Source organism: Centropristis striata, chromosome 4 (genome assembly GCF_030273125.1).
Source record: "Centropristis striata isolate RG_2023a ecotype Rhode Island chromosome 4, C.striata_1.0, whole genome shotgun sequence".
Lineage (NCBI taxonomy): Eukaryota > Metazoa > Chordata > Actinopteri > Perciformes > Serranidae > Centropristis > Centropristis striata.
This window is the reverse complement of record NC_081520.1, coordinates 40,301,678-40,323,176: the sequence shown is the minus strand read 5'-3', so window position 1 is coordinate 40,323,176 and position 21,499 is coordinate 40,301,678. Positions and strand designations below refer to the sequence as shown.

Sequence of the window (21,499 nt, the reverse complement as noted above, 5' to 3'; positions counted from 1 at the left end):
TTTTCACGGTGGAATCGGCCGCTGGCGTCTGGGCTGATGTGGGATCAGCTGGAGTGTTGTCAGACAGGAACATGCTGCAGAAGCGCCGCCGCTAACTGCAGGAGCATTTATCGCTCTCTGAGTTTGTGTGATTGCAGTTTCACAGGTGTGTTTGTGCCCTCTTGGAAGCTGTAAAGTCACCAGATTGTTGTGTGTTTGGGTGATATAGTCTCAAGAAGAAAATCACACAGGTGCATCTCAATACTTTAGAATATCATGGAAAAGTCCATTTCCAGTATTTCAAGTGATATAGCCCCAACCAAGTACTGAGTGCATATAGATGGACATACTTTTCAGAGGCCAACATTTCAATTTTAACCCTTTATCAGGCAAAGAACTATATTTGGTAACTTCAGGTAATATTTAGAGGAAAAGGTTGCAAATTTACTAGATTAAAGTGGCAAATCTGCGCTTTTTTCTCCCAGATTCACCACTTTAACCCTTAATAGGGCACTCATTGAAAACAAACTTTGATAAAATTTTAAGTTGGACAATTAAACTAAATATTTTAAGTTTTGTTTTTGAGTTTGCTCAACTCTGAATTCAGACTTTTATCAACTCAACTGTAAGTTGTACTAACTTATAATTTTACATTGTAATAAATTTTAATCCTTACTTCTGCTAACTTCTGCAATGTGCTGAATTGGCATGATTGTAACGGCGCTATGAAATGTCAATTTTGAGTTAGCATTGATACGCTAATGGCTACTCATGTAGCTGTAACAAGCAGTGCCGCTAGCATCAGTTAGCCGCTAGCATCAGTTAGCCGCTAGCTTTCGCTAATGACCAAATTTCACAACAAAGAAATAAGAGTTATCAGAACTATTGTCCCTTGTTGTGAACCCCAACTTAAAGATATAAGTAACAACAACTCACCAACTTGTTTTTGAGCAGACAACTGGCTTCCTTTGTTGTGCTAACTTACATTATTGCCCTAAATGTCAAAAATGTATATTTCCAAGTTTTACCAAATTAAATCACTGTTTTAGGCCAAAAAATACAAGTTGGCTTTTTTGCAGTGTGTGTGTCTCTTTATACGCAGAAGTAATAGCTTCAGAGAAAATTATCAGTAAAAGCTGCATTTTCCAACAAAGCTAAAGAAGACATTGTTGTAAAAAAAAAAAAAAAGCAGGAAGTGCTCATATTTAGGTTGACCCCGGGAAGTGCGGGTGCTTTGTTTGACCCCAGAGGAAGAGGATGCTGTTGTCTGTTTTGGTGGAAAGCTCACCTTTTATCATTTCTATCACTGTAAAACTCTTGAATTCACCTCCTTTATCCTCTCGCTCCCCCCTCCCCCCTTGTCATCCTCTTGCAACCTCCATCTTTGATGTGTTTTGTTGTTTCAAACACATTTCCCATCCCTCTACATATCCCTCCTTATCTTAATCCCTTTATTTTTTTCTCATTCTCTCTTTCATCAGTCCGACCCTCACTCCTCCACCACCACTATCTTTCTCATTCTTGTCCTGTTTTGCCCCTATCTCTCTCCCTCTTTCTCCCCTCCTCCCCTGCTACACTATCTCTCCTCCCATCCCTGTTTTCCTAGTGTCTGGCTAGAAAAGCTTTTGTGGATAATTGATTGGTAGAAGGAGGAGATCGATGCCGTATGCCTTGACTGAGAGCTCTCCCATTTCCTCCCTGCTTCTCTCTATCTCGCCCTCTTTTTCTGCCACTCCCTATCTCCTTCGCTCCCTCCGGATCGCTCTTTGTCTCCCTGAATCTCCACCAAAGTGTGAACGAAGACAGAATTTCAAGGGTGCGATGTGGAACCTTATCTCATATATATTAGAACATTTTTTAATTAAATACCCCGGTGCCTTCAGCTGTCCTCTTTTGACTTGTGTGGTCAATATTTGGATGCATTGGAAAAAACAGACTAAAGGTTATATTTTTCTAAGCCTATGGCAAATTGCATCACCATTCAGAAAGACTAACATATGTTGTTCTTTTTTTTTTTTTTTCCAAATATTTTTATTGTCAATTTTCAGAGTGACAAATAACATACATACACAAATAATAAAGATAATAATAATAAAAGGCAAATAAATAAAAATTAGACACAAACTATGACATCAAAACAAAGTATACACAATATAATGTCAGAGTCGAATGTCAACTTAAGTGTATCAAATGTCACAATAGGTACATTTCAAGAACACACGATAATAATAATAATAATAACTAGAATACGTAAATTTCACCAGAGATTTATGTATATTCCAAAAATGGCGCGTTTTTGAATATGATAAAGCCCCCAAAAAGGCGATTTACTTTTGGGAATAATAATAATAATAATAAAAAACGGACCAATTTCAATAGGGTCCTCGCACTGTTAGTGCTCGGTCCCTAATAATAATAATAATAATAATAAATAAAATAGAAATATAGGTGAATAAATAAATGAGACAAAAAAATAAATAAAAAATAATTAAAAAACTTGACAAATACCATAACATACCAAAACAAATTACAAACAAAGAGGCACTTGAGTGAGTCAAATACGTCAGACTAGGTAGACTTAGGGGGGTTAACTATAGTTTCAAGTGCTCCAGGATCTCCATACACCATAGAATTTATGTAAGTTGCCAGATATCTCATATCTCAGTTTTTCAATGTGGAGGATTCCTACCAACTCCCTTAACCAGGCTTCGAATTTAGGTGGTGAGTCAAATTTCCACATTTTCAAAATGCATCTTTTCGCTATGACCATACCATAAGCCACCACTGTTGTAGCATTTCGACCTATGTTGTCCAAAGTGTTAGAAATGCCAAATAAAGTGGTTTCAGGATCATGGTCCAAGTTTACTTTAATGGGAATACAATCTAAAAATCGAACACCAGAAATGATGAATCTCAGGGAAACATATGTTGTTCTAAATAAGAACTGATGCTGAGCTTTTGTGCTTTTTCTGCTGCTGAACTTGAAATATTTTGAAAGGCGGATATTTTCCAAATGTTTTTTTCCCTGTAAAATGAAAATTATACAGCAAGTGAGGAAATATTAGCCGAGTGAGTCAGTGCTTGTCAGCTCTACAAAAGGATCAGTGATTGAATTAAAAAGGCCTCCCAGAGTTAAGAAAAACCAATACGGGGGATTTTTTTGTTAGTAGTTACAGTTTTGAAACTGTCAGCTGTATTAGATTATTAGATCATAACAGGATGTAATATTGCTGTAAACAGATAATAAATCCAACAGGCTTACTTAATAAGTATTTAATTAGCTGCTTCAATCATATCACACTCAACAGCACCTGCTGTGAGCCATTCAAAATCTGGGAAAATACATATTTGAGCAGGAGGTAAGAAAAACAGGAAGGTAAAATGCTGTGTTAGTATCAATTAGTGAGAAAAATGGCAGACTTTTGATTTATAGTTGTATGTCTTGTATTCTTAATCAAGCCCCGTGTTACCTTGAGTTCTTAAGGAAATGTTGTTTTTCTCGCATGTCAACCGGAGAATCGAAAAACATTGTAAATTCTTGATGAATGGAACAAAACAAACTCTCATACAACTGGTGCAGGAACTCATTTATCTAGTCTTTTGAAGTAAAGTACATCTTGCTATTTTTTTTTTACCCTATTCTCTGTGGATCCTGACCATTACTAGACTGATACAGATTTCTAGAGAGGGAAAAATCCACCAATTACAGATATAGTGAATTTTGGAGCTGCAATGAAAATAGACCTTTTCACCAACAGGACCGTGCTTAGTACCCAGAATGCTGCTTTCTTAACTAATATTTAATATTATTACACATTACACATACAATGTATTACATTGTCAAGCAATTCTAAAAACAATAAGTGAAACAAAGAGTAAACAGAAATAAAATAATGCCTAACAACATATCTAAATCACCCCAAAATGTTATGTAAAATGTTTTTGTATCCGTGCATATTGAACAACAAATCTGCTAATACCAATATGCCTTTCATAGGATAATATTGGCTAATAACATTTGTTGGGTTCTTGCACCGTGCAGGTATGCAAAGGAATATAAATTATGTTCAAGAATTGGTAACAAGTGATAAGTATTTGATATAAATATGGTCAAGTCAAAGTCAAGTCAAAGTTTATTTATTTATAGAGCACATTTAAAAAACAACCTCAGTTGACCAAAGTGCTGTACAGTTATTGAAATAGAATACATCATACACAAATAGGTATAAATAAAAACAATGAAAACAATAAAATACTAAAAACAGTAAAACAATAAAATAAAATAGAATACATTAGTAATAAAAGCTTAATCCAAAACAGAGTTAGAGATTAAAAAAAAAGACAAATAAAAGGGTAAAAAAGTAAAAAAGAAAGCCAAGGATTCTTGCCTAGCTGGGACTGAACGCCAAGGAGAATAAATAGGTTTTTTAATAATGTTTTTATTCTGATGCACCGTGTAGGTATGCAAAGGAGTATAAATTATGTTCAAGAATTGGTAACAAGTGATAAGTATTTGACATACATATGGTCATTATAACTGAGTTAATTATTCCTTTAATCCTCTTGTTTAGCAGAACAGTACCACAGATTTTCTGCCTGATTTTCTCAGATGTTAAATGCCAGACAGTCTCTTCTGCTGCATTGGTCATTGAGGATCCTTATAAGGTATCACAGGAGCTCAAATTGTAGCGTTACCACTTGCCTGGACCTTCAGCCACAAAACCACAGTGCGGCCCTTTTAGTAAATATGGACACAAGTTGACTGTTCAGTGTCTGAAGAAAGGCCACACATCCTGAGTAATTAGCCTCCGAAGAATGGTGTGAGAGGAGAAGCACATGGCGTCTGCAGTTTCTCAAGTCATTTTAAAGTGAGCTGCTTGTCACAGTGCACCAGTGGGCTCTTAGCAGGCCAGCAGGAGTGCTTTATGGCTTTAATAAATAGTGCTAATAGTGTGTTTAGATGGAAGGGGACATTGGGAGAGGCCATTAAAGCAGCCTGCGCTAGCTCCACAAAATGCATCTATATGCAGCAGAGTGATGTGTCAGAGTTCTTGGTGTTGATTGACAAGCTGCTAATAATACTTAATCGCTGCAAATTAAACATGAAAAGAAGTGAGCTTAGGGCTGGGCAATATGGCCCTAAAAGAATATCACGATATTTCAGGCTATTTTTGCGATGACGATATTAGGAAATACTTAAAAATATATAGAAAATATGTTTTTTTTTTGTCCGTATCAATAAATAAAAATCTAACATGTTTTTTGTTTGAAGTGCAAATCTCAACAGTTGCCAAATTAAAAAAAATTTACTCTTGACTCTTGAGTATCAGCAATAATAAAAATAACCATTTAGGGGTTTCGGGGGCATATTTTAATGAATTTTGTAAAGGAGAATAAAGGTTCTTGTATGTTTTATTTAAGGCATCTTATTTTGACAGTCTTCTTGTAAATTATGTGGTGGATTCTCTTAACACACTGCGCTCTTATTTTGAAAGCTGCATGTGTTTAGCGACAGGGAGTAAGTAGCTTTTTGTGAACGTTGCCAATATCATGATATGCATTTTTTTTAACCATAAAATTTTTTTACCGATATTATCGTGAACGATACGATATGGCACACCCCTAATCTATATGCAGCAGAGTGATGTGTCAGAGTTCTTGGTGTTGATTGACAAGCTGCTAATAATACTTAATCGCTGCAAATTAAACATGAAAAGAAGTGAGTTTAGGGCTGGGCAATATGGCCCTAAAAGAATATCACGATATTTCAGGCTATTTTTGCGATGACGATATTCTTGACGATATTAGGAAATACTTAAAAATATATAGAAAATATGATTTTTTTTTTAGTCCGTATCAATAAATAAAAATCGAACATGTAGTTTGAAGTGCAAATCTCAACAGTTGCCAAATAAATAAAAATGTACTCTTGACTCTTGAGTATGAGCAAATAATAAAAATAACCATTTAGGGGTTCCGGGGGCATATTTTAATGACATTTGTAAAGGAGAATAAAGGTTCTTGTATCTTTTATTTAAGGCATCTTATTTTGACAGTCTTCTTGTAAATTATGTGGTGGATTTTCTTAACACACTGCGCTCTTATTTTGAAAGCTGCATGTGTTAAGCGAGAGGGAGTAATAGTAGCTTTTGATGATTTACCCATTGAAGCCTGGAAAGCGTTTATGTCGTTTTGTACTATTTCTATAAGCTCTCAAATACTTTTAGAATTTCATTTCTATCTGCTACAGAGGCTGAAAAATCTATTATTTAGTAGACGTGTTGACACTTCTGTTGAATTTCCAGAAAAACTTCAGGTTTTAGGGGCTTATTTTAAAATCGCCCAGAGGTTTTACAGGAAGTTTTAGGCGTCTTTAACCACTACATCAAGAAGTAGGAACATTGGCAATATCATGATATGCATTTTTTTTAACCATAAAAAAAATATACCGATATTATCGTGAACGATACGATATGGCACACCCCTAAATGAGCTAATAGCATAACTTTCTCTCTCTCTCTCCTCACTAGGGTTGAACACAGAGGGCATCTACAGGGTCAGCGGGAACAAGGCCGAGATGGAGAGCATGCAGCGGCAATTTGACCAAGGTATGTTGCTTTCTGATTACAAAACCCTCATATACAAGTGTACATGTGCTCCGACTTGCTCCAGCCGTACACTTACATGCCGGGTGTGCAGAAAAGGCCAAAAGACGTGTGTCTGCTTCTATCTTTTACAAGCCTGGATCCCCTTAATTAACCAGGGAGCATTAATTCTACAGAGAGAATTGGCCTTTGCTTCCTTCTCGTCTGCAGAGCTGCCTCCTCAATCTTCTACCTGCTACCGCGTGCGTGTGCACACGAGTGCATGTGCACGTGCTCTCTCAATGTGTGTCTCCATGCGTGTGTCTATCTGCTGTGGGCAGTTAATTACCTCCAGATTGGTTTGGTTAATGAAGCATGTCGCTGCAGAGATAGATAGCAGAGCAAAGATGGCCTGTGTATGAGTGTGTGTGTGTGTACACGCCTGGTTGAGGTTAAATCCGACTCAGGTAATCAGAGTTGAAGGCCTGCGTTGAATCATTCGGAGCCGCCGGCCAATAGGACAAGACAATTACAGGTGAAACTACAGCGTAGGTGTCTCATAGCCATACTGAAGATGGCACTTCATCAGCCCCCTGAAGATCCAGCTAACTCATTACAGCAGAAAGCTGAATCAGAAGCAGAACACTTTGCAAACGCTCAAAATTTGAGCTCTCCTCAGACTGTTGGAGAACTCACTAAGCGTATCTGCATTACTTTTTTCTTCCCCTCTCTTCTTTCTACACATACTACCTTTGTGGAGTAAAAAAAAGTTATCAGAAAATGGCTTTTTTAATTAAGTCTCTAACTCAAGACCTGAGTCTGATCAGGTTATATTTTGAGAAAAAAGGTGCAAATTTACTAGATGTAAGTGGCAAATCTACAAGACAAAAAGTCTCAGATTTAAGAGATTTAAAGTGACAAATATGCGTGAAAAAAGTTGCAGATTTACGAGAAAAAAGCAACTTTTTTCTCCCAGATTCACCACTTTAAATCTCATAAATCTGCGCATTTTTTTCTCGTAGATTTGCCACTTTAATCTCTTACTTTTTTCTCAAAATATTATTTTTGGATGTTTTTTTTACACATTCTGGCAGTATGTAATATCCTCCATTATTCTCTAGGGTTGAAATTTGGAATTTGCAAGTATTTCAATAAGTGCCCTATCAAGGGTTAAATAAAAAGTGTAAAGCAGAGATAACTTTTCGTTAACCTTTATTTATATATATATATATATATATATGTACACTTCAGTTTTGATGACACTGTTTCAGACCACTACGCTAGTCCTAGATAGACCTGAAGTCTCTGATAGGTGATATAGTAAGTAAGTAAGTAAACTTTATTTATATAGCACCTTTCACAGACAGAAGTCACAAAGTGCTTCACATAAAAAATCATACACATAACATAAAAATTACAGGTGAAACTACAGCGTAGGTGTCTCATAGCCATACTGAAGATGGCACTTCATCAGCCCCCTGAAGATCCAGCTAACTCATTACAGCAGAAAGCTGAATCAGAAGCTTTCACACTTTGCAAACGCTCAAAATTTGAGCTCTCCTCAGACTGTTGGAGAACTCACTAAGCGTATCTGCATTACTTTTTTCTTCCCCTCTCTTCTTTCTACACATACTACCTTTGTGGAGTAAAAAAAAAGTTATCAGAAAATGGCTTTTTTAATTAAGTCTCTAACTCTGACACACACACACACACACCCTCTCGCTTTACTAGACTGGTGTTGCGGTCTCTCACTGCTTCAATCTACTTTATAAGTGTCTGCAGTTCATTCTTTCATCAAACAGAAGCATCATATGCAAAGATGCCATTTGTTATGTATTCATATTGATTAAATGATAAATTGAACAGACCTGTTTGTTCAGACTTGTTTACAACTTGTCCAACCACACACTGTGAATCGTAAGTGGGCGATATGGATAAAACCGCAAGTGTGATTTTACATTGTAATATCTTAATGTGATTTAGTACATTTTCTAGAAAATCGATAACCAGACAGCACTTTCAGTTTTTAATCCAGAAAATGTAATACCAGACTTTAATAACGGACTGAATCATGTTGAGGCAAAACTCAAATAAAAGTCTATTATTTCCATAAAACACCCCTGATCATTGATTTGTCAAGCCACCATGCTGTTTTGTTGGATATGTGCAGTTTTTGCTCAGTTATATGACAGAACAAATGATAATAATAATACTTCACAACACAAATAAGCAGCGATGGGACCAAGTCATAGTTTTGCAAGTCACAAGTAATTCTGCAGTCTCAGAAATCACAAGTCTCCAGTCCTAAACAAGTAATATTAAGCCCCTCACCAAATATAATGCCATTTTAACTGCAGAGGAATACTATATTACATTTATGAAAACGATTTATGCATTTTAAAATGTTAATTTCCTCTTTTTGGTTCTTTCCTGCAACTTGATTGGATGCTGTCAGATTGGTTTAAGTATAGACTAGCTGGGAATTAATAGTGTTAACGTTAGTTTATTCAGGAAATTAAATTATTTGTGGAACAATTTTTAAATAATATACTTTTTTAACTATGTGGTTGGAGGAAGGTATAGGTGTTGGAGGAAGTATGTTAAAGTCCAAGTGAAATCTCAAGTCACTGGAGTTAAAGTCAAAGTCGAGTTTAAGTCATTTCAGATTTTGAGTCTAAAGTTTTCAAAATTATGACTCCAAGTCGTGGAGTCACAAATTCCTTTTTTGGGTCCAAGTCACGTGACTCAAGTCCACAACTCTCCAAAAAACTACAGAAAACTATTAACCCTTTATCGGGCAAAGAACTATATTTGGCAACTTCAGGTTATATTTCGAGAAAAAAGTTGCAAATTTACTAGATGAAAGTGGTATATCTACAAGAAAAAAAGTCTGAGATTTAAGAGATTTAAAGTGGCAAATATGTGTGACAGAAGTTGCAGATTTACGAGAAAAAAGCAACTTTTTTCCCCCAGATTCACCACTTTAAATCTCATAAATCTGCACATTTTTTTTCTCGTAGATTTGCCACTTTAATCTCTTACTTTTTTCTCAAAATATTATTTTTGGATGTTTTTTTTACACATTCTGGCAGTATGTAATATCCTCCATTATTCTCTAGGGTTGAAATTTGGAATTTGCAAGTATTTCAATAAGTGCCCTATTAAGGGTTAAATAAAAAGTGTAAAGCAGAGATAACTTTTCGTTCACCTTTTAATATATATATATATATATATATATATGTATGTATGTATGTATGTATGTATGTATGTACACTTCAGTTTTGATGACACTGTTTCAGACCTGAAGTCTCTGATAGGTGATATAGTAAGTAAGTAAGAAAACTTTATTTATATAGCACCTTTCACAGACAGAAGTCACAAAGTGCTTCACATAAAAAATCATACACATAACATAAAAATGTACAATTTTTAAAAGACCAAAACAACAGCAATTTAAACAACCATAGCAATCCCAAAACAATTAATCAAAAGCCTGAACAAATTAAAATGTATGTGTATATTATTTATCATTTTACAGCCCAGTCTGTGGTTGAGTCGGTATTTCCTGCATGCATGTTAAATTGTGATGTATATATGTGTGTTTTTGTCCTTTTAAAGATCTTCTTTCCATTTCAATCACTTTTTGCAGACCACAACCTGGACCTGGTGGAGAAAGACTTCACCATGAACACCGTAGCTGGAGCCATGAAGGCCTTCTTCTCTGAGCTGCCTGACCCTCTGGTGCCCTACAGCATGCAGGGAGAGCTGGTGGAGGCCTTCAGTAAGTCCCGGGGATGTGGTATGAGGGGACATGGGGCACGGGGATGTGGTATGAGGGGACATGGGGCACGGGGATGTGGGGGAGTTCTGCACAAAGACCCGAGGTGTATTGGATTTAGCTGTAAATCCTTTTCCCTTCTTTGTAACTTTTCTTTAACCTAACAAGCAAAACTCTTGCAATCCAAATCCATCCATGGGGAGAATTGGATTTGCCACTCGGTGAGGAAATGGGGAACCGACGGAGGAAAAAAAGGGATGGAGGAGAGAATATTTAAGGCTTCGGGTAGGAGGATGTGGGGGTGATTGCAAATGATGGAGGGATGCAGGAGCACTATGGATAACGGGGTCTTGGATGAAGTCATGAGAAAACAGTCATATGTTAGATAAACGAGGGCGCTGCAGCCCTCTCTAGGCCTCTCTCTTTCTCTTTGTGTCCTGTAATCTGTCGGAATGGAGATTTAAGGCATAGCTTAGTCTTGCATCGCGCCAGAGAGATTTACCCCCGGGCCGCAAGGCTGCTGTCACTCACCATGCTCTCTGTGTGTGTGTGTTTTCCTTTTTTTTCCTTTTTTTATAACGGCCCCGGCGAGACTCTTCAGCCGTGACAGAGACCTGATAAAGCTCCTGCAGTCTGTGCCACAGTAGAGGAAAATAAGAGAGAGAGAAAACACAAGTTTAGAGACAAGAAAGCCTTCAATCGGCTGAAAATGGCAAATTGTGCTCGGCATAGTGAGAGTTTGAGATTTTTTTTTACGGTCAGGGAGGAAAAAGGGGTACAGAAAAAAGCAATCCCAAAACAATTAATCAAAAGCCTGAACAAATAAAAATGTATGTGTATATGTCTGGTGTTATTTATCATTTTACAGCCCAGTCTGTGGTTCAGTCCGTATTTCCGCTTTTATTTCCTGCATGCATGTTAAATTGCGATGTATACACTACTGGTCAAAAGTTTTAGAACACACCAACTTTTCCAGAATTTAATTGAAAATTATGCAGTTTAATGTCTGTTTACTCTGAAATGAATGCACATTTGCAACATTTACAATTCTTGATTGAGCATGATAGTGTTTTGAAATTAAAAAAATGGATTCAAAATCACATTTTATGTTGGACTAAAGCAGCCATTCTCAACCTTGGGGTCGGGACCCCAATTGGGGTCGCGAGATGATATCTGGGGGTCGCCAAATCATTTTGGAAGTCAGCTCTGTCTTCTTTGGTCATTTTGTGGGTTTTTTTTTGTCATTTTGTGTCTTTTTTTGATAATTTTGTGGTCAATTTGTGTCTTTTTTTTGACATTTTGTTTCCTTTTTTGGGCCTTTTTGTGTCTTTTTTTTGGTAATTTTGTGTCTTTTTTAAATAATTTTGTGTCTTTTTTAGTAATTTAGTGTCATTTTTTTGATAATTTTGTGTCTTTTTTTAATAATTTTGTGTTTTTTTTGGTCATTTTGTTTCTTTTTTAAGTATTTTAGTTTTCTTCTATCATTTTGTGTCTTTTTTGGTAATTCTGTTTATTTTTTTGGTTGATCGGGGGTCGTGGACAACATGCATGTTAAATTGGGGGTCGCGACTCAAAAAGGTTGAGAACTACTGGACTAAAGGACTAAAAAAAGACACAAAATGACCAAAAAAAGACACAAAATGACTTACAAAGACATGAAAAGCTCCTGCAGTCTGTGCCACAATAGAGGAAAATAAGAGAGAGAGAAAACACAAGTTTAGAGACAAGAAAGCCTTCAATCGGCTGAAAATGGCAAATTGTGCTCGGCATAGTGAGAGTTTGAGATTTTTTTTACGGTCAGGGAGGAAAAAGGGGTACAGAAAAAGCTGGGCGGGTTAGATTTTGGTGCATATCGTCATGGTGACGTTACTTTAAATAAGCTGTAAGGAAGTTGTGTTTTGATTAGCAGTGATGGATGTACAGCAGGAGGAACCGGAGCTGTGTTAAGTCATTACGCCTCAAATGTGTTTTTGATCCGAGCTGACCTCATTGTGGGAATACAAACTGAACTTCTCTGATTGTAAATCATGTTTGTGATGTGGACTCAAACATCTGCTGTTCTCACACACACACAAACACACACACACACACACACAGTCTTGTACTTCTATCTTTGTGAGGACCCTCATTGGAACAGTGAATTCCCTTGCAAGGTTATAATAGTTTTGGATTTTTCATTAGTTTTAGTTTTAATTTTGTTGTGAATTTTTGTTTCCAAATTCAGTAAGTTTTAATGAGTTTGCTAGCTTTAGTTTAGTTTTTATTAGTTGTAGTTTTTTGTAATGGGGTATTTGTTGGGTGGGAGATTAAAAGAGGTCACAGTAAATGTTGCCTTTATTTCCTTTGCCTCATTCATCTTCGTTATCTATGAAAAAAGTTGACAAAGACGAAAACGAAAAACATTTTCACTATAATTTTAGTTCGTTTTGTAACCACACAATACAGTTTCAGTTAATTATCATTATAATGTAACCTTTAACCCTTAAAACAAAGTCTGAAATCTCAAAAAAGCCTTTAAAGAAGTGAGGACCGGCCGAAATGTCCTCACTTTGCAAAAATGTCCTCACTCTGTTGGTTAAAAACGTGTTGTGGTCCTCACTATGTAGGAAATACAAGAACACACACACACACACACACACACACACACACACACACACACACACACACACACACAGGATGGACTGTGTTAGCTGGTGACGTCAGCTTTTCTGACTCACTCCTCGCTGCCATCAGACTAACACACCCAGTGTTTGTGTGTGTGTGTGTGTGTGTGTGTGTGTGTGTGTGTGTGTGTGTGTGTGTGTGTTTGTGCTGTAATCTGCAGGACATTGTGATGGGTGTATATTTCTCCTCTGGAATGTGTGTGGTCTTTGGTGATTTTTCTTTTTGTAGACCCTTTTTGTGTGTTTTCCTGACTGGGATGTGTGAAACTGGTCCTGTTGTAGGATGAAATCACTGTGGCCTGCACAGATTTTTTGAGAGCTGAATCCAATTGCTTTCACTCTGCTCCTCAGACTGTCCTCTCCTCCATTGTACTCCATTCCTCCTCATCTTAACTCTCACTCCCCTGACATCTTTTTCCACAGACTCCCTTAATCTTTTCTCCTCTAACCTCTCTCGTCTCTCTGCCACCATCCAGAGATCAACGATAGGGAGCAGCGCTTCCAGACGATGAAGGACATTCTGCGCCGCTTCCCCAAGGAGAATTACGAGGTCTTCAAATATGTCATCAGCCACTTGAACAAGTGAGTGAGTGACGGGGTCAGAGTCGGCTCTGACAGCCCTGCTGACTACACCGCCGGTCACCCAGTCAAGTGACCGAGCGGTGACATCACCGACACTCACACACTGACAGACTAGAGGCTGCAGGTTGAGTCATGATCTTTGTTAGTGCAGGGATCTTTATTTACATCTCTGTTTGTGTGTTGTTGACTACTGTGCTGCAGGAAAAGTCTGTGGAACTAAAGTATAGATTAGTGGTTCTCAACCTCTGGTTCAGGACCCCCCTCTGACATGTAATGTAATATATAATTATTAGATATATCCTATATTTGAACTCAATATTGACCAAAATAATGATTTTTGCCATCATCAAGCAGCCTCATAATTAGGCGACTTGACAAAGACCACTATGTTCTACTATGTTAACATAGGCAGTGACAGCCCAGTGTGAGGTGCATTGATCCTGTTAACCCTTTATCAGGCAAAGAACTATATTTGGTAACTTCAGGTAATATTTCGAGAAAAAAGTTGCAAATTTACTAGATTAAAGTGGCAAATCTACAAGAAAATAAGTCGCAGATTTAAGAGATTTAAAGTGGCAAATCTGTGCAAAAAAAGTGGGAAAAAAGCAACTTTTTTCTAGCAGATTCACGACTTTAACCCTCAATACGGCCCCCAAGAGGTCCACAAGAGAAATCGGTAACGCTTTATATTAAGGTCCTTGTAATAACATTAATTAACAAGAAATAAGGTCCTTACAAGATGCTTATTAACATTATTGTGTGTTTATAAGCTTATATAAGTGTTAATAATGGCATTATAATACAGCTAATAGCAGGCTATAAGAGATTTATAAGCACAGTTAAGAACAGTTTGCAAATGCTTAACATTAATAAAAGCCTCATGAGTATCTTATAAGTGTTAATAATGGCATTACAAACACCCATGACCCACCCATTATGTCTTTGCCATGCCTTTATTAATCTTATTTTGTTTGCTTATTGATATTAAAATATACTTTATTGCTCATCTATTATAAGTTAACTATAAGTTAACTATGCTTTTTGCAACTACCGGATCTCTGGCGAGAACAATGCCTTATTACTTGTTAATTAATGGTTATTAAGGACCTTATTATAAAGCGTTACCAAGAAATCTGAGGGTCACAAGATGATGAAATTAATAACAGAAAAAATGCATATTTCACACAAAATTCTGTTTATTTTTCTACAGTTTTTTCATTGTCAAATAGAGGATACTTCTTTAAAGGAAACAATCGAAGAAGAACAACTAATTATTTGATTGAATTGCTCACAGCTTGCATCATCTATGACCATGATGAGTAATGAGTTAATGATGAGTTTCTTTCTCTTAAAATTATTCAAAATTGCAAAGTTTTCAACGCTTTGGTGGTTTATGCCATTCCCATCAGCCTCAGCAGTACTTTGTGTTTAGTGCCAACTATCAAATGTTAGGATGCAAGACTCTAAACTAAGATGCATTAGAATAATCTGACAGACTCAGAAATTATTTTATAATGAAGTATATGATAGCTGTAATGACTGATTACCAATTAATTCTAGCTTTTAAGCAATAATGCTAAACATTTGATGGTGCCAGTTTCTCCAATTTGAGGATTATTTGCTCTTTGCTTTGTATCATCTTTGGGCTTCAGACTGTCAGCTGGACAAAACAATTTAACATTTGTTATCACTAGTGCAGTACCCGTTGGCAGGGCCAATGTGTTCTTGTATCAGAATAATTTAGAAAAAGGAAAGCGCGCACATTTGTTGGGACACATTAAGCGGAGATCTGGGGGTCATCCAGAAATGTGTTGAACACTTTCATGCATTCTGCTGAAATGTTATGCACCAATTTGTGTCGTTTATACATCAAATAATGATGGAAATGTCATGATACTTTCTGCTTTAATCATGCAGAGTAACATCTTCTTCTTCTTTTATGGTACATTGTATACATTTATTTAACCCTTTATCAGGCGAAGAACCGTATTTGGTAACTTTAGCGGATATCCAAATGAGGTCCCCATGTCTCTCTGTTTGGTCGTAGAACCACATGGATTTCTTCCAGATAATCAGCAAAGATCAGGCTACCAATCAATATGATAATAATATAATAATATTAAGTTTATTGACCTTGACCTCCAATGTAAAAATGAAAATTTTGAAAAAAAATCTGCAAGAAACAGTCGTACAAACAGAGTTATTCTTCAGTGACTTGTACCAGGAGAACTTGACTATGACGGCATACTAGCGCCAAGTATGAATAAAAATAAAAATACAAACCCGGGGGGGTTTACTAGATAAAAGTGGCAAATCTACAAGAAAATCAGTTGCAGATTTAAGAGATTTAAAGTGGCAAATCTGTGTGAAAAAAGTCACATATTTACGAGAAAAAAAGTGGGAAAGAAGCAACTTTCTTCTCCCAGATTCACCACTTTAAATCTCATAAATCTGTGCATTTTTTTCTCGTAGATTTGCCACTTTAATCTCGAAATATTTTTCTCAAAATATTATTTTCGTATGTTTTTTTTACACATTGTGGCAGTATGTAATATCCAATATTCTTTAGGGTTGAAATTTGGAATTTGCAAGTATTTCAATGAGTGTCCTAAGGGTTAAAGTGGTGAATCTGGGAGAAAAAAGTTGTTTTTTTCCCACTTTTTTCTCGTAAATCTGCGACTTTTTTCGCACAAATTTGCCACTTTAAATATCTTAAATCTGCAACTTTTTTTCTTGTAGATTTGCCACTTTAATCTAGTAAATTTGCAACTTTTTTCTCGAAATATTACCTGAAGTTAAATCCTCAATCAATATTCTCTAGGGTTGAAATTTGGAATTTGCAAGTATTTCAATGAGTGTCCTATTAAGGGTTAAATAAAAAGTGTAAAGCAGAGATAACTTTTCGTTAACCTTTATTTATATATATATATATATATATATATATATATATATATGTATATATATATATATATATATATATGTATATATATATATATATATATATGTATGTATGGACACTGTATGTATGGACACTTCAGTTTTGATGACACTGTTTCTCGCAGATTCACCACTTTAATCTCATAAACTTTTTTTCTCAAATTATTAACCCCCTCCCCGGGTCCGTATGTTGTTGTTTTTTTACACATTCTGGCAGTATGTAATATCCTCCAATATTCTCTAGGGTTGAAATTTGGAATTTGCAAGTATTTCAATGAGTGTCCTATTAAGGGATAAAGGATGCATACTACCAGCATCTACTTTACTGAAGCATCCTTTTTATGATAATTTCTGGTCATTTTTGGCAAATTATTGTAACCTTTTTGTTCTCTTCGTGTTGCACAGGGTGAGCCAGAACAACAAGCTGAACCTGATGACCAGTGAGAACCTGTCTATCTGTTTCTGGCCGACACTGATGAGACCAGACTTCACCACCATGGACGCCCTGACCGCCACCCGCACCTACCAGACAATCATCGAGAGCTTCATCCACCAGTGTGCATACTTCTTCTACAATCAGCAGCTGGCCGACGGCCTCCCCGGCTCCCCCACCTCCACGCTCTCCTCCGGGGGAACCTCCGCCTACTCCTGCATGGCGGGAGGCTACTCCTCCTCGCCGACTCCGTCCCCGACTCCCTACGTCCTCCCGGCCACGCCTCCCGTCATCCCCCACTACGGCCCTCCCATCCACCACCACCACCACCATCACCACCTCCACCACCATCAGCACCAGTCCCCACCCCACTCCCCACCTGCTACCCCCCAGTCCCCACTTCCAGCCCTGCTGCCACCCTCCCTGCACCCCCATCATCCCCCTACGGAACAACACACGCTGTGAACCAGGGATCAAGGGAAAGAGGGGAGGAAATTTAAAAAAAAAACAGACGAAGACGGATAACGAGATTCAGAGAGATTTAAGGGTTTAGAATAAGAGATTTTTTGAAGTTTTTGGGGGAGAAATTGAAGGAGATGAATTGAAACAAGAACAGGAGGTAGGAAGAGAAGTTGGGAGATTGAGTGAGATGCAGTATGTACAGGGAGAAACCTACATGTTTGGGAGAAGAAGGAGGCATTTAAAGCCTCTCTCGCTTTTAGAAAAATGGACACACACACAAGACAGAAAAGGGGGAAGAGCCTCTGAACTGGCAGTATGACCTTTCTCCCTCCTCGCCACTTTATCCCTTTTGTCTCTCAGTCTCACTTCCTGTAGACCCGCCCTCCTTGCCTTATAGAGAACCTACACACAAGCACACTGATGAGTGAGATGTTGCCAGTAACTTTTAAAGGGACTCAGGGAGGGACTCGGAAGTGAAGTGGAAAAGGGGAATGTGAACTCTGTGATGTTGAGACTGCTTCACCACACACACACACACACACAAACAGACACACACTTGACACAAACACCCAGTGGCCAGTGTGCCTCCAACAACCATCCTCCTCAATCCCTTAGCCTCTTAACTGTGCTGGGAATTTAAGCGGCAGGCACATGTTTTTCTGCATCCGACCCACCGACTGTACCTACCTTTGGAGGCTGTGTCTGGGACAAAGTTGAGTCCTGAACACGTTTGTTTATTTCGCCACTGTACAGAGGACTTAAGCCAGAAACACGTGTTACTACTCACCCGATAGGATGTTCTGTCCTCTGCAACACACACACACACACACACACATTCCTATCTATCAACCCCTCACACGGCCACACACACTGACACAATCAGTTTCAGTTGAGGCAGAATGCCAAACACAGAAAAAAAAATCTCAACCGACTGGATCTGCTAGGCAGCAAATTGGAGCAAAGGATTATGGGAACACCCTTTGCATTCTGGGAAGGCTCCTCCCAGTCTCCTGTTTGCTCTCTCTCTCCCTCGGTTTGAACTTCAACCTCATGTAAACCCGTGAAAACAGCCTGAAAAGTGGATATTTTTAATTGGTCGTGCTTCTAAATTCACACTGTCTCTGCAGATTTTTAATACTGTCTTGCAATTTGACAAAATCTTGGGAAACACAGAGAAACCCGGGCCTTGTGTATAAGTGTCTGTGTGGCTGTCCATCTGTCTGTGTGCGCATGTATCCATGCCTTTTTGTTGTACCTGAATTTCCCTGTATTAGCCAGATAGTGGGAATAATTCCAGTGTTGGACCTTCACCTGTCATGTTGCTTCTTTCACGCTGTGGTGGTTTTACGAGCGAGTCGGCGCCGCAGTTCCCACAGTAAGGACCTTGTTCAAAAAGCACTTTTCTGAGCACTTTGAAGGCACATTTTAAATTGGAGCTGCCATGACATGACAGCCACCGTTCACTTTATTGTCAGTCCAACCTTCTCTCTCTCTCTGGGAGCACACCACTGACATCTAGAGGAAGAAATGGGGATTGCAGCCATAACCTCACTTCCACTACTGCATGGGCGTAGCACCATTTTCCTACTGTGGTTTTTGTAGCGTCAGATTCTCTCATGGGTGCAATTGTTTAGGGTTTTTCATCACTGTATGTCCGCTAAAATTAGAGCTCATGAAGTGTATATAAAAAGAACAGCAGCAGTTTTAAATCTGGTACAAATCAATTGAGATAATATAGATTCAGGCTGTGTAGCCACGTGTGGTTGCATTGCAGTTGATTAGACATGCAGTGAATAAAATTGCCTCTCTGTCTTTTGTTGTTAGCATCCACTTCACCAAAGCACTCAGCCCTTTGTAAAGGAGTGCATACCACTTCCCAGATGCCATATTTGAGTGGATGGAAATGAAGAACGAGGAGATTGAGGCACAATGTAGCATTACGGGCCAGAAAGTAAGAGCTGGAAGCGAGGCTCGGGCTTTGACAGGTGGGAGGGGAGGATTTTTATTGCTGGGAATAATGGTAACCACTGCTCCAGACCTCAGCGTGCTGTCCTCTTAGGACACAGCGTTATGCTTTTGGAAAAGAGACTCATACCTGCTCTCTGTGGACTCGAAATACAATTTGCAAGTGTAACCACTACACCCGCTGTCACTGCTGCGCCACCACATCCCCTAGTCATTCCTAGTCCAAGAGAGACAGTTGGGTCTGGGAGAGACAGCAGACAGAACAGACAGTCCATTCATCCGTCTGCATGACTGGAACGGAGCATCACAGAATTCCTCGGCCCAGCCTGCTGTTACCGTAGAAACCAGCGAGATGGGGCTCTGATCGAAGCAGCTTTTGAAGTGTGTGTGTCCTTGTGTGTGTGTGTGTGTGTGTGCGCACATGTGTTCCTGTGAGCTGGCGAAAGTGTGTGCGCATGTGAACTTATGCGTGTTAATGTTAAGCAGATGCTCACCAAGGTCACTTATTCTGTTTGACACTGAATTGCATCTCTGCATGTCTCCCCAGACTGTCCTCTGCCCATAAGGAGAAAAAAAAACCTTTTAACCAATCACTGAACTCTTAAAGGAGCTTTTATACGTCTACACTACCTATTTACCTTGTGTGTGGGTGTATGTTTGTGTGTGTGTGTGTGTGATTAGAGGATAGGGGAATTAGGAGTGTGTGTGTGTGTGTGTGTTTGGGTGGGTGGGTTTGAGCTAACATGCTAGCAAGCTGTGCTTGGCAGACGGCCAGACACCAGCGTGATCCAAATAAACGTGAAGGAGAGGAATGCAGTTCTCCTTGCGGTCATTACCCCGCTGTGTAACCCTGTTAGCTCGTCCAGATTACACACACTGATCCTCAGAGAAAGTGTGAGAGAGATGGGGGAGAGGCTGGGGAGAGGGAGAGGGACAGCGGACGGGTGAATGGGATCATTATTTGGGAGATGGAGGGAGGAAGGAGGGATGACCACTGGTACTTGTGTGTGAACGCCGGCCAGTGGCGTTCCCTGTGTATATCAATGTGTTAATACTGAACTGACTGTGAGGCAGCCAAAGACTGTGGAAAAAAGGGTCGAGGGAGAGATGGGAAGCAAAGTGACAGTTTAGAAGAACAATTGAATTAAAAATGTGACTTTGGTTCAGCGATAATATGTGGCTGCATTGCTTTTCTTTTTCTTTTTTTCTTTTTGTTTTTGCAACAATGGTGACAGATGTCTGTTAAGTTAAAATGAGAAACAAGCAAAACTATATTCAAATGGTTGTTTATTGGTATGTTAGGGGGTCTAACACTTTGCCCTTTAGTCAGTGGTGATAGAAAAAAAAAAAGTTTCTTTTTATGTTTTATTTTAATAATTAAAAAATACAAAGCATTTTTTAAAACAATTTCTTTGTGAACGATTGAGAGACCAGCCCAGTATAGTGCATGATTTCTTCCCGACCGAGGAAGAGGGCTCCACCACTCTCACTATTTAAGAGATGATGATAATAAAAAAAATATTAAGAAATAATGAGGGGAAAAGAAAATAAAAATAAAAAAATAAATGAAGTACTGTAAAGTGAAAAGATAACATCAAACAAAAAAACTGTCATTATTTGCTGAGTATGGTAATTTGTCTCAATGGGAATGGTGTATACAGCAAGGCCTTATGTGATCTGTATCATAGTTAATAAATCAAATCTTGTAAAACTTCTGCTTCTTGTCTCTTTGTTACATGTGTGTGAGCAGTGATGCATGGATGCAACAGATGAGAATCCTAAGACAGTCTGCAGTTATTGTAATTAATTTTTAATTAACTTCTATTTAAATTACCTTAACTTTTTGGTAACACTTCACACATCAACACAACACATCATTTATAAATGGTAAACAGGTCAAGTTTAATCATCATTTATAAATCATATATAGGCCATTTAGAAAAAATAGTAAATAGAAAATGTATTAATGTTGAACTATAATTTATAAATGCCAAATATATGGTATATTAATGTAAGTTGTTACTTTACCATTAACAAACAATTACATTATAATTATTAGTTTATTAATAGTTTTGTACTCATAACATTTTTAACACCAATGTTAAGTTTGTAAATT

General features: G+C 38.0%; 1 protein-coding gene across 1 annotated transcript in view; it reads left to right on the top strand.

Moving 5' to 3' along the window:
* arhgap35a (Rho GTPase activating protein 35a) overlaps positions 1–21,094 on the top strand; it is a 104,248-nt gene extending 83,154 nt beyond the window's left edge. Inside the window, exons 4-7 of the mRNA XM_059331704.1 lie at positions 6,510–6,587; positions 10,213–10,344; positions 13,481–13,586; positions 16,929–21,094. Of these exons, the coding sequence (XP_059187687.1) occupies positions 6,510–6,587; positions 10,213–10,344; positions 13,481–13,586; positions 16,929–17,421 (809 nt within the window). The 3' untranslated portion in view covers positions 17,422–21,094. The remainder of the gene's footprint in view (positions 1–6,509; positions 6,588–10,212; positions 10,345–13,480; positions 13,587–16,928) is intronic.
* The last annotated feature ends 405 nt before the right edge of the window (positions 21,095–21,499 follow it).